At 34.3% G+C, this 15,050-nt stretch overlaps 1 protein-coding gene across 15 annotated transcripts in view; it reads right to left on the bottom strand.

Moving 5' to 3' along the window:
• Positions 1-8,907: 8,907 nt before the first annotated feature.
• Mvl (solute carrier family member malvolio) overlaps positions 8,908-15,050 on the bottom strand; it is a 45,375-nt gene continuing 39,232 nt past the window's right edge. For 5 of the 15 annotated variants that reach the window (XM_045747338.2, XM_045747339.2, XM_045747340.2 and 2 more), the window contains exons 12-13: positions 13,773-13,846; positions 10,412-10,673 (exon numbers count right to left, since the gene is read on the bottom strand). In XM_045747338.2, coding sequence (XP_045603294.1) covers positions 10,559-10,673; positions 13,773-13,846 — 189 coding nt within the window. In that variant the 3' untranslated portion in view covers positions 10,412-10,558. Of the gene's footprint in view, positions 10,674-13,772; positions 13,847-15,050 lie in introns of all 15 variants that reach the window. The other 10 variants (XR_011224658.1, XM_069313156.1, XM_069313163.1 and 7 more) reach the window with 5 other exon arrangements.

A 15,050-nucleotide genomic window follows, 5' to 3' on the forward strand; every position in this document is an offset into this window, starting at 1 on the left:
CAAGCTACCACAAACTACACAAACTTCAGAAAGCTTCCTGGCAATACGTTAGTAATCAATAAATATGATATATTTACTCATTATAATGTTGGTGCTGAATGTACAACACGAAAAAACATAATTTTAATCTGAAAAAGTATCTTTTTATAAAGAAATTAGACGAAAATAAAAAGCTGGTGACGCCAAATCAAGTCGACGATCCAAGCTTCGGTTAGGTTAGGTTAGGTTTGGTTAAGTTAGGTTAGGTTAGGTTAGGTTAGGATAGGTTAGGTTAGGTTAGGTTAGGTCAGCCTAACTTAATATATCATATTTATTCATTACTAACGTATTGCCAGGAAGCTTTCTGAAGTTTGTGTAGTTTGTGGTAGCTTGTGGTAATTAGACGGACCCTCCAATAGATGGGGCGAGAGTCGCGCTATCTCTCGCCCGAGCGAGAGTCGAAACTTATTTTAGAATTGATATATCTTTGTCCTCCAACAAGATACATTTCCTTTGGTGCACTCACAATAACGAGCATATCTCTGTCTTTCTGAAGGCATATAATATTTTAGGCTTTATAAGCGTATCTTTGTTAATTACACACTATATTGGCAAGTGCGTTGGCTTCTGCATTCCATCACCGACAAGCTACTGAATGCCACTATAAAAACGTATGTATCTTCACTTGAGCTTTATATATGTCTATGTTAAAGTATTTAAAATGAAGCTTATATTTCTATCTTTCTTGAGACATATAAAACATATGTGTTTATTAATGAATTTACGTGAAATAAGCATTGTACTGAGAGAGAGTTGCTCTGTCGATCAGTCTGTGCGGGGTCGGAGCTCGGCGATTATTAAAACACATGTATCTTCATTAGAACTTTATATATATCTATGGTAAAGTATTTAAAATGAAGCTTATATTTCTATCTTTCTCAACACATATACAAACATTTGCGCTTATTAACGAATTTACGTGAAATAAGCATTGTTCTGAGAGAGAGTTACTCCGTTGCTCGATCTGTGCGGGATCGGAGCTCGCCGATTAGAAAAATACACGTATCTTCGCTTTAAATACAAATATGCCCATGGTAAGGCATTTAAAATGAAGATTATGTTTCTATCTTTCTTGAGACGTATAAAAATCTTACGTTTATTAACGATTCTGCGTGAAATAAGCATTGTTCCGAGATGAATATTGCGGATTTCCGGCTCTACGACCGATGAAAAATGCAACTTTTATACAACTACAAATATCTTTAGTTTTACTTTAAATTTTGTCCTGAAAGAGTTTTCATATATAGATCCAGTTTCTGCCGTTCTTCTGACATGAAAAGACCTTTGGTTTAATAAGTTATTAAGATGTTTTCAACAATATTACTAGGGCGTTCACCGATTCTAACATGGGCGACCCTTTTGGAAACGCAACACATGGGTTGACCTGATTGATATATGGGTAGGTTCCATTAAGGTTCGGAACAATTATATCTCCATATTAATATTAAGGTGGTACCACTGGCCAGTCCTGGTCAGACAACCTCATTACTTCAGTTCATTACAAAACCTAAAACACTTTCATCCTCCCGGCAAACAAGGAAAAAAGTAAGAGCAAAGTGCTCTCGGCGTTTCGGGCGATCGAGCAGAAACACTGAAAAGTGTATACTCTTTTCACTGTCCTGACCTTAATTTTCAATGTACACATTTCATTTTTGTACCAATGTATTCGCAATAGAATGTTCTAGAAGAACATGTGTATAAAAGTCACATAAGAATGCGTTAGACCGGCACCATATAAAGAAACTTCGCGTGTCAACAATACAATAGTTTTACCAGGAAGATACAAGACATTCCGTTCTCCTAAATAGGCTATGTGGCTATTAGAGAAAACGTATATTTTATGGCAAACAACTTCATACTATCTCCAACTCGATCGGATAAGAATCGAATATTATAGAACTATTTGTTCGTCAGACATAAAAATATGTCGCGCGCTCACATTCAAGACAAAAATAGTGGTCCCGTTTTTGTGTCCGAATAGGAGGAAAGTGTATATTAAAATTAATATGCCTTTGGGCCAATTAAAGGAATTGAATCTTTACTCTCAAACGATGAATGATTATATAAGCAAATTAACAAGGTAAACTGCCAAGTGAATACTAACAGTATACATTACTTAATAAAATTTAGGAATTAAGGATAATTGGCACCTGCAACGGCATGGTCGACAGTGAATGACCCGACTCCACACGTTACCAACCACACATGGAAACAATTCCATGAATCGGCCCGTCCTCCAAACAAAGACCCAACAGTGATTCTGTGCACCCGCCAACCCCCCCAACCCCCACCTTCCCGGTTTATGAAAACGGTTTACACACGACTCGACTGTTGACGTTGGAACACTTCTGGAACAAGTGCTTCACAGACGAGTTTTGTTCCAACCACAACGCTATAAATGCTTCACCCACGTACTACAAATACAAATAATCGCCAACAGAACCTAAACACCTAACCTAACCTATGCCTATATATATATATGCACAATATGCTAATATAGTATAATTTAATTTATATGATAAAATTCCCACTTTGAATGAACAGCATGCAAAAATTTATGAATACGTCGACCGCTGGATGTAATGGACTTGAGTCAAGCACGGGTTGCATGAATAATCATCAATCTGTATGATAACATGAATATATATAACTTCACTCCTCATATTACATAACTTCAAGGTGGTCTCAAAAACTGCTCTATGCAAGTGCAACCGCAGACAGATATCTCCCAAGACCACATGGGTCTGGGGTTGGTAATTTCACGTGCGAGTGTTAATTCTCTAGAGGCCGAGACAGGACATGTACCAACTTGCTTCACCATCCCACGCATCCGCACATTTTCTTTTATTATTTATATTATTATTTATGCTGTGTATACAGGAGTTCTTGCATTTTATTTATTTATATTTGTATATACAAGAGTCCTTACATTCTTGTACAGAGACTTGCATGCATAACATTTTAGGCAGGTCCTTAATGTTAATATTTCCCCGGAATACGACCCCACCAAATCATTTAACAACCAGCTACCCATTTTACTGTTGGGTAAACAGACGCTACAGTTAAGGATTTGCACCCAGTAAATCTTGTAAAGCCACTAGCAGGCATAGCATTTTGGGCGAGTCCTTAATCCTAGTTTACCCCAGAATACTACCTGCCAAATTATTTAACCACCAAGTACCTATTCACTGCTGGGTGAACAGACGCTAAAGTTTAGGACTGGCAACAAACCAATCCTTCCCAGCCAGGATATGAACCCATGCCAACACCCTCGCGAAATGCCAGGATGTATTACCACTTCTCCATGGGAACTGCTATATAACAAATGCATACCTTTTTAATACAGGAATACATCACTCCATGTTGGCTAACTATTACACAGGATCCTTCATAATACTAGGCACACTAGGAAAAGTTGCAGCAAAGCAGACACATCATGCCTTGCTATTACTGCAACTTCTTCACACAATAACCCCAAAAATTACAAGTTGTAAGAAAGTAACACAAAGAAAATAATAATAAGATTTATTATTCAGATACAACTGTTACATGCAGAGCACTACTGATGTCTGCTGCATGAGATTCTGTGCATGAGAGTGCTATGCTGGTGCCACTAACACCCAGCACAGCAGACAAGGCCATCATCAAAACACAAATATTACTTATAATCTGCAAAACAACTTTACAGATTTACTTTACAGTACTTTAGCAAAATGTAAGTACATGTAACCTACATTCAGTATCTCATGTATGGTCATAAATTGTATTTTTTGATGACCAGCCTAAAATAAAATCATCCACTTTGATATCACAATTTGAGTGAGTTATCAGATACTTAAAAGTAACTTCACTGAGGCAATAATGGCTAATATTGTTCCCTAAGTCAAATAAAAACAAAATCTAAACTAAACAAATTCATCTAATTAGAATTCTTAATACACAAGAAAACCATGCATTCAAGAAATTCAAAGACAACTGCTTTGAAGTTATTGAAGCATTTGCAAGCAAATATGATCCACAGGAATAAAATCATGATTGAACATATGTAACGTGTCTCATCCAATCAGTGTAATCTAGGAGACAGTAAATTGCATTTATAAAAATTCTGTGAAGTAATTCAGATTACAAAAATAGTAGGTAACCTATTGGAAGCTGATGGCACAATAAAATGGACAATATAAAGGGAAGTTTGTATACAAAATTGGTAAGATACAAAATACATGCTTGCTTAATTTATTGTCTTTTATAATGCTTGCATTAAAAAACTTATTTTCTCATACTCAATAGCACAAGTGGAAAACAGATTTATTTTTTAAATCTAAAAAAAATATATTAGATATCCTACTGTATATAGACAATAATCTTACTGGATATTATATACATCTAAATACTGTAAATCTTAACTGAAACATAACATTATGCAAAATGTTTCATTAACCTTGCAGTTAACATGAAAGCTGGTGAATAAATATTTGTTGCACAAGAAATTACCTGTCAAACATGCAGATCGTAACTATTTTGTATCGCGCTGTTAATTATTATTGTCATCATTAATGCCGTTTCCAACAACACTGCACCTAACACTTCACTTCTTTCTATACATTCCACAAATTGTATCTCCCAGTGCCTGTATAACAACGATCAATAAACCGCTCAGGTACAATAACGATGACCCTCCCCCATCGAAGGCGACATTGTGGGAGATTACTTTTATTAGGCACACACACACACGAGACAGACTATGAACACTTGAAGACCCCCCATAAGATTCTTACCCATAATGCTAAAATAATGAAGTTTCCCTAGGGCAATATAGTCCTAAATCATTTGTTACACTTCAGATTTTCTGGCAATCAACCAATAATAAAATCAAGATTAGTCTATTAATAGCATACAAGTATTCCTAACTGCATAGGAATATATGCAGATAGGAATATGCATATAACATTTCAATTTATCAATAATACAATGACTGAAATAGCAGCATTTACTAAATAAGAGCATGGGAGTATATTAAAACAAATTCTCTTAATTGGGCATCACTAGGTAAAAATAAATATAAAAATTCCATAAAGCTGCCATTATTTACTCTGATAGTGATGATGATCTATAATTTTATGTAACACACACACACACGTAAGATACACGTTATTTGCAAACTATGGCATCATTTAAAAACCTCTGAATGGACCCATGAACAACCCATCCTCCTGAAATGATACAACTGTTTTTATAACTATGTGGTTAATTGTACCAATATGAAGTAATGGAGCTCCAGTGAGCCACATTTTGCAGCTTATTTTTATAGCCGAGAAAAATAAAGCTAAAAACCAAACTTAACAATTCACAGGCCTAGTAAAGCATTTATATATCAACTATATTAACAATTCATAGGCCTAGTAAAGCACATATATGAACTATATTAGACCTTATAATGTGTATTAGGCCTAGGATGGTTTGGTTAAGTTTCATTAGCAACAAATATAAAAAAAAAACTTTCCCTGATTTGTCCAGAATCAATAATACAAATCTGCTTTCTATTGGTCCATCATGACATAGTAACTATGTGGGTAATATCACAAGTACAGTACTATACTCTCATTTTAGGAGGATGGGCTAAGATTAAGTGCTGTACAGAACTAATATTTTAAGTTCCAATAGAAGAAGTAAAAGTTTGTTATTTTAGCACCTACTAGTCGCAATGTTCACATGTACGGGGGTAATTTAATTATATTATATTATATTATATATATAATATATATATATATTACACAGTACATATTTTAGTACAAAAATTTAATCATTTTAATTTATTTAGGTTTCTGCGCTCCAGAAATGTAGATAATCCAAATTTTGATTAGAGTCGAGCAGTCAAAAACTCACTCAAATTTATTCGGATTACTCAAAGATTTGGCTTGCCGGAATTTGGATTAGCGAGCTCTTACAGTACAGTACAGTAATTGAAAGTGCAATGTAAAGGTGAATCGTAAGATACACCTTATTTCTTGACAATAATATGGCAATGCTTGGAAAAACTATGTGCAAAAATCACAAACCGGCACCCACTACTGTACATCATTTGGTATCATAAACCATAATACGGTTTAACAATCTCCCACTGATATTCGCTCTACACATACAGAGAAGAGATACAAACTCTGCAACAACTTAGATTAATTTACAGTCAATTATATTATATTTTCAAGGTTTACAATGAAAACTAGCTACCATCACAAACTATCACTTTCACACTGGCCACAAAGCTTCTTCAGAAGCTTTTTTAAAATGTCAAAAATAATCAAGAAAACAATTAGAAAAGTAATTTTGTTTTTAAGTACACAGTGAAACAGTTGGGAAGAAAGCTAAATGTGTAATAGAGAGAAAATAAGGAAGAGGAATATTTAAGTAAAATTTTTTAAAGAAACAAAAGGTGTAAGGAGAAACAGCTTGAAGAGAGTACAAAGAGCAGCACTCTACTGTGTGGAGAGATATTGGAGAGGTAATCCAGGCAGCATACACACACAAAACAATGTTTACATGTGCAACATTGTGTGCGAGACAACACCTCATTGCGGATATTCCAGAATTAATAACAAAAGCACAGTCAAGCCAGATAGAGGAATCTCTGCTTCTCTCCCAGCAGTGAATCTGTGGGCGACCAAGATCTACCCGTCTAGTATCCATGTTCTATCAATATAATTGTATAATATAAACTATTAAAAGAATGCCAACAAAATAAATAAAAAGTCACAGTAAAAATGTATTTAATAGTAAAACCTAGTGTTATGGGAGTTTGGGATAATTATTATGCGATAGTTATGGGATAATTATTATGCGATAGTTATGGGATAATTATTATGCGATAGTTATGGGATAATTATTGTTATGGGAGTTTATTTGGGTGTTTCTTGTATCACTAAAGCACTGTCACTAATATAAAAATCTGGACCTCAAAATGATTTGCTTAATTCAGGTGGGAAACAAAAAATAATAATAATAATAATAATAATGAAGTAACTTACTACAATGGCAGTGTTTGAATGAAGGTAAAGACCCAATATATGTAAAAAAACTGTGGAAACCTCAGACAACCAACCACTATCCACACTCACAAAATAAACACAATCTCCAGCAATTCTTCTATCAATCACAATGAGCCAGAATGTACTACATCTGGGCAAGTGTTAACAAAATCATCACTTCAAACAAAATATACAATACATGACAACAAATTCCTTACCAAGATGAGTGGGGGAGAAATAATCAAACTGGAGGTCTCTGGAACATTACCAAGCCCTCCACATAAACTTACGGTTGTTCTGTACAAGATTTCCTAGAATTGTACAGATCGTGGGCCCACTGTGCCTAACAAGTTGCTCCTCAGTAGCTTAGAAAGGAAATAAATCCCCCAGACAGTCATAGATACATTGCCACCCTGCACATTTAAGTTAATGATGTTTTTATCAAACCTACAATCAGTAATAAAACCGTTTTTAATATTACCGAAAGTTAGTCGATTTTTAAACCGTTAACATTATTTTCACTACCTAATGTGAAGATATGATAATAAAATTAAGCAGAAACAAGTGTTCATAGTGGTCTGAATTCTAAGTGACAAAAATAACTATTTTATTTAAAAATAAAATCATTTGCATGATATTTACATTATAAATAGTTAATTCAGTAATTATACAATTAAAAATACAGTTCAGTAATCTTCAAAAACCTGATTCCACTTTACACATCTTGAATTTTTAAACAAACATTTTGAGCATTTAAAAATTATACATTAATAGTTTAAATAAAAAAACATACATAGAGTTTGTTGTGTGTGAAGAGTTAGCTGTGTGCACTTCAATTAACAAAGACCACAGGTATTGGCCCCTCTATCACAGATCCTTTGCTAAAAAAAAAAAATGTGTTATTTTGATCATGATCCAACACCTACATGACTGTGCTGGGTCAAGGATTGAACTAAGCGACAAATGCTAAATACTTTTAAATGTTAACTGGCCAAGACTGATCAACATCAAAAGGCATTCATTGCGTGCACCTTACATTTCACTACCAAACCACTCAAGACATACAACTGCCAAGGAGGATGCTGACCTGGCAATTGCTCTTATTCTTAATCAAAGTACTAAACAATTTAAGTGTTGAAAATTTATAAGCATTTATACAAACACACATTCTTAGATAACAGGCTAAGACCTGTTACCTAAGAGGATTTGTAACTGCCATTAAAGTTTTAAAATTGCTATTCCATATACAGTACCTCTGTTTCAAGTCTTTTTAATATTCGGGTAAACAGTAAACTCGGGATATTACAACCCATTACCCAAGGGTTTTGTATACAGTACTTATATTGTATATGTATGTGTATTATATATATATATACACACATTATATTATATATATATATAAAATTTTGAATTTATTCAGTAAAATCAGTAGTATGCAAGTCTACCACCACCAATCACAGCCTTTACAAATTTAAAATAAAGATCACAGCTTGTATGGACAAGTTTATGCACACACACAATATATGAGAGAGAAAGAGATATAGAGAGAGAATGCTGCACCCATGACATAAGCTTTCCAGAGCCACTAATGCTCGTGTATACAAAATATCATCAGAATACAGATCTCAGTATATGCCATTGTTAATTGCATAATTATGAAAGACAGACAGAACACTGAAGTCAGAAATGATGCAGCAAACAGAATCAGACTTGTTTAAATGATTTACTATATCATCGGTAATATCCTTCCTCGCTGTCTTACTGGAAGACAAAAATATTGATTTTTAAGTTTTCATCAATTTGTTTCATCCCATTTCTTGTCCTAAGATTTGAACATCCAATAATATTTCTTTTTTTTATTTAATACAATGAAGACAAGACTTCAAATGGATGTTAATAAATTATTTGCTACTTTTACCCACTATCTAATTGGGCTCTTTCTATTGCCTTGAATTAACTGAACACATTTTCCAAGTTCCCATGATAAACTAATGAGAAACTTTACATCTCTGAAATATAATGTCAAAATGTTATGTAATGTTTGTATAATGAAGCTACCTAATGGACTAAACACTTCTTCACTCATTAAAATTTTTGGCAACAAACATTTTTTCTGCTCATGATGGTTTCAATTACCTCAATGTTATTTCACATGCTTGAGATAAAACAAATGGCACTCGCTCAAAAACACGTCTAGTAAATGGAAAGGTATCCATAACAGATTGCAGCTCACAGAAAAAAGATTTGCATACTGGACAAAACAGGCACCCAAAGCTAGCAGTATACTGGACAGAACAGGTACCCAGAACAAATAAGTACTTTACAATGGACAGAAAGGGTACCCAAAGCAAAGTGTACACTGTGAAGATAGGGTACCCCATGGATAAAAGTCAATAGACAGAAAACAAATGAACTGTGTCTATACAAGAGTATTATATGAACACAAAAATATATTAAATAATAAAGTCCTACATTAATTATAACTAATATTGCTGTACTATAAAAATTTACCGAGCTCTATAGTGATTCACCATGAAGTACTGGACAGTGTTGATTACATTTCCAAAAATAATTCAAGTTATACCATAACTTGGATGGAGGATTATTCCACTTGGTTTAAAGATTTTAATGTGAAATTTCCATTCTGATGTCTTGAGATCTGTGAAGAACGTTTCAGCTATATTCAATATTACGATAAAACACAAGTCACAAGCATACAAAACGCTAAATAACAAACTTAAAAAATGCAAATGGGCAAAGCTGTCCGAACTAAATGTAATTTCACCGAGATAACTACATTACAACAGGACCAGAACTTTGCATATATTAAGAAATCTGAGCATGTAACTTTTCATGAAGTAATGAAGAGAAACTTGTTAATTGGTATGGAGGATTTAAAGTACATATTGTACTTCAAATTCTGAAAGTAGTAAAAAAAGTAAATGTAACAAAAACAAAACTAGTACATGCAACTATTAACATTTCACTTATAAAAACAGTAATGCATACAATAGAAACTTTGTTAAATTCAAATACTAGTGTATGGGTATTGTTAAAGGGCATTAGTGCTAAATTGGTGATAATTTTCCTCTCAGTTCATTAAATTTGATTAAATATTTTATTCAATTTCAATGTCATTAATAACCTTAGGTTTTGCACCAAAAATTATTGGTATCGCTATAAAAGAAAACAGATTATAATGAATAATGACAGAACAATGAATAACTAATGGGTTTTACAGAAACAATTATCTCTGTAAATACAAGTCAAACTAATGTGTACTTTCATCGTCTTAAATGAGAGGAGAATTGGTGTTCAATAAGATTAAAATCAATAACTTAAGACTTTAAGCAGCCAGTAGCATGCAATGTTATTTGCCTATGCACAAAGCAGAAATAACAAGAACTTCACCGCAGCCACCCCATGCCATGACCCAAAGCGTATCAGATTAGCAAGAAGCCTTTTGAATCCTCGCGCCATGCATTTGAATATTTCCTTCATGTGCCAGAGTCAAGCGTGTCACAATAGAGAGGGTTTGTCCACACAACATCCACAGATTCATCATCAGTATCCAGTCCCGAGTCATAGAGAGGGTTGCTCCACTTGATAATTCTAATGAGAGATTATAATAATTAGGCAACTAATAGAAAAGTACAAGAATGAATGCAAAATTTCTAGAAACAGAATAAGCTATAATACATATTAACCTCATTGTTTTTTAGGTTAATTCTTTGTGACTATCTCTTACACACCATGACAGTTCTGTCCAGTCAAACTCAAAATGCATTAAAATCAACACTGTTCTGCATCTCTATTTTCTCTAATGTGATAATTTTTTTTAGTTTTGTGCTTTCTCTGCAGTTATATCAGTTTAGGTCAGAGGAATGTCAGCTCTGCTTCTCACATTCTAAGTGTATCACCATTGACAGCACAATGCGAGTTTTACTTGCTCAACCAATTAAAAATGATAAAATAGCTCTTCTTGATCAAATAAAAACACTGCTAATGGCCCTTGGTAGAATCAAGAGTAAAGAAGAACCAAATATTATTCTCCCTACTCAACTAGGATTGATATGTTGCTTCCTCAGGAATACAACAGAATAACAACTGTGCATTCTCACACATACGCACAAGCTTTGACGATAATTTTGTCAACCTGAATTTATAAACGAAAGTTGGAACCATCATATCAAGTAGTGGATAAATCATATCTTTGAATTAAATAATTTACTACCTGGTTACAACAATCCCACTAAGCCTTTATACACCTATGTTAAAATGATTCTTGCGTATAGCCAAAGACACCAAAGACTCGTCACTCCATCTGACACATTCCTTCCTGATTACATCCCAACCATTTACCTGGGATGGCAGTAGATAAATATAATATAAGGCATACAAAGCTCAACAAAACACTAGAAACAAGAAAACATTTAAGAAATTGTAAAAGGTTGGATAGCAATGTCCGCTAAGGTTTTTGAAGCTCTGCATGCAGCATGAATTTAAAAATATTAGCTCCAAAATGCATTTATTCTGTAATCCTTGTATCAAGTAATGACAGAAGCTGGCTAGAAATGCAAAGCCTAAGTTAATATATCCTAAAAAACCAACCAGAAATAATGTTAATGTGTACAGGCACGTAATGTGTGTACAAAAGTAGCATCATATTAACTCATTCTTAAACTATTGTAATTATTATAAAAGATAAATACCAAATATATTTTGTATATCTAAATGTATTCACTAAAGCACACTAAAAGACCAATTATAGTAATTTTAAATTCATTACATATTAATGTTTATATAGAAATATACAATATAGCAGGGCCTCAAAACCCAGTGTTAAATTTAATGAAACACCTTTTTCTGATAGAGCCCCTGTGACTTCCTGTAGCTATCTCACTCAAATTGCTCCACACTACAAGGCCCATCAGTCACATGAGCTCAGTTTGACTTACCAGGGCCAGAACCAGCCCCCCCCTCCCCCACACGAGGCAGAAAGAGCAAATGACATTGTGCCATTTCACCAGTTATGCATCCAGAAAGCCAGCAAAGTTTTTCAGAAAATTGCTGGGTTTACAAGACTCGAAGCCATGCAACTGCCAAACAGCTCTCTAAACAATTACAGTAAATGAAAACAAAACAAATATTTGTTTTGAACCTCGAGTGAACAAGGTTCACTCGTTCACTAAACTTTAGTGCTTCACTCCAGCACTAAACTAGCTGGAACCTGTTGGAACCAAATGCTGCCAACAGGTGGATAAAGCTTGGTTGAGCATCAGTATGCACTTCACGAGCAGGAAAACACTGCAATGAACTGACAAACATGGAAGGGAGGGAAGGAGACAGGGAGCCACCTGGGGTTTTATCAGAGAGGTGTTTCACTACACTCAATGTTGGGTTTTATGCTGCATTGCTGTTAGCAAGGCATCAAAAACTGAACTAAAGTGCTTGCTGATGCTGAATCAACCTCCAGACCAACCTTGTGGTGGCCTTCAGAATTAATGGGTTCTAGCTTGTTTCATGTGATTTCTTTTGTTTAAATTGAATTGTTTTGGAGCAGTTTTGCAGTTTCATGGCCTTATGTCTTGTGAACCCAGAAGTTCTTTGTAAAGCTTTGCCGACTTTCTGGATGCTTTCTATGTGAAATGGCCGAATGTCATTTGCTCTCTGCCTCGTGAAATGGAGGGAAGGGTGGAAAGGCCAAGTTCTGGCTCTGGTCCTTAGTAGGCCAAACTGAGCTCCCAGAACTGATGGGCCTTGTAGTGTGGAGCAATCTCGGCGAGCTAGCTACAGGGTGCCACCAAAGGGCTCCCACAGAAATAAATTCCCTTTCCACATATTTCATTATGACCAAGGAAAGTATATATGGAGCCTTAGTAGTAAGTTGGGCTTACCTATGTGCTTGGAGAGTATTGAGAAGTTAACAGCAAAAATTTAATTGTAATAACTGAGGTATTTACATTAGGAAAATTAACCCCAAAGTTGAATGTGATGTGCATTTTATCATCAACACAACCACATCAGACTGACTCAGAAAATTGTGGCCATACAATAAAACACCTGTTCTGCAATATTATGATGTACATGTGTAACATTGTTCAGTATCATCATTACAAATTGTATTAAAGTATTTCATTTAACAATGGGTTACAGAGGGTATGGCTCCACCAGAATACTGGAGCTGGAAGCCAAAAGCACTAGTAAAGAGAGAACCATGACAACCCTCATCACTGTTGAGCTGCCAGGAGCATCACGCTTCCGAGTGACGTGTGCTTGACAAAGTTATGCATGCAGTATCTTACAAGCATTCTACTTTACATTAATGGCAATCAAAATAAAGTTAACAAATTTCAGAAAATTCTAGCAAGTCAAATGCAAGGTGGAAGTACAACCAAATACAATTTGCTGTGCCATTCATAAATGAGGTCAAAGTAATAATTAGAATATTGAGAGAAATGATACTGACCCATTATATATAATGCTATATCAGAGGTCAGATAGACATTATATAGAATTTAAATCAGAGTACTAACCTTTAACTTTACTTTACTTTAGTAAAGTTACTTTACTAACTAAAAGTACTTTACTAACTAGTACTTTACTAACTAAAAGTTAGTAAATTATTAGCTAAATTGGATGGAAGACATATCGAAGTATCCATTCCACAAGCAACTAAACACACATGGAGTACTGAGGAGTAGGTCTCACCTATATATGCTGTCTGTCATGTCATCGCCAACACTCAACTGGTAGGATACCTCACCTAGATACTTGGATACGAGCTGTGAGAGAGAACGAGAGAGATGTGAGAATGCCCCCCCAATAATTTACTATTTAAATCACTTTACAAAAATATGATGATCACAAACACATTTGTATTAATTAAAAAACATTCATCAGTTTACAAATGTGGCTTAAAGTTTATTTTTCATTCATTTTAATTTATTATTCATCAAATTCATTCTATGCACAATTAATACTGTACTCATCTTTAATACTATATTCACATGAATATATTTCTGTATGCAGTTAGAGCAATGTTTCCCAACATTTTTTGATCCTTGCCTCACCTGAGCACTTAAAATGGTTTAATTTTTCCCTTGGTTGAGGAGCTATATACAGTAGTGTATGTGTATATTATAGATGCCGTTAAGAGAATTCAGTTTCAATTTCATGGCCTATTTAAACTACATACTTCAAACATGTACATAAGAATGTAATTAAATGTATGATTTAAATTACAATAAATGAAATATATTTGCATTGCAATTAACGATGAAAAATAAATAATAGCCTATACAACATTAAATGACAATAAATAAAATGAAGTTGTCAGAATATATAACAAATTCTAATAAATGACATCGTGCTTGTGGCATCCAAAACATAAAGCAAGCTCAGTTCTGGAAAGTAAAATAAACATCAATACAATCCTTGCACTTGGTGTCTGCTGCAAAGTATTTTTATTTTAGGTGGTAATTTGGTCAATTTTAATCTCAACTCACCATGGTTTGTAATATCCTGTCAATTTCTTGTAACAATAGATCACTTACAGCACTAAACGCACTTTCAACCAAATATGAACTCCGAACTGCAACAGTAATTTTCTTGCTAAATTACTCGTGTATGGATATTTGGCTCTTTCACTGCAGAGCCATAACACTGTTCCTTTTATTTTAAATAAGGTTCTAAATGAGTCATCGTTTTGCATGTCTGATAATTCTTCTTGACATTACAAAGCCACCACACTTCAGTCCATTAGCATTAGCTGAGTTATCCAAGGTAGAAAACAAATTTTTCAAATTGGAAAATCTTTCATTCAAATCACAGACCATTTTGCTCAGGTGATCCGCAATAACAAGTACTGTACACCATTAGTAACTTCTCACTTAGAATAGAATGCATTACACAGTGATGTGGCGGAGGATGACTCCACACACAGTTTCAAATGTAGATATTATAAGAGCTCAATACATTCAGGAATCT

The sequence above is a fragment of the Procambarus clarkii genome, chromosome 7, assembly GCF_040958095.1.
Source record: "Procambarus clarkii isolate CNS0578487 chromosome 7, FALCON_Pclarkii_2.0, whole genome shotgun sequence".
In the NCBI taxonomy this organism is placed as follows: domain Eukaryota; kingdom Metazoa; phylum Arthropoda; class Malacostraca; order Decapoda; family Cambaridae; genus Procambarus; species Procambarus clarkii.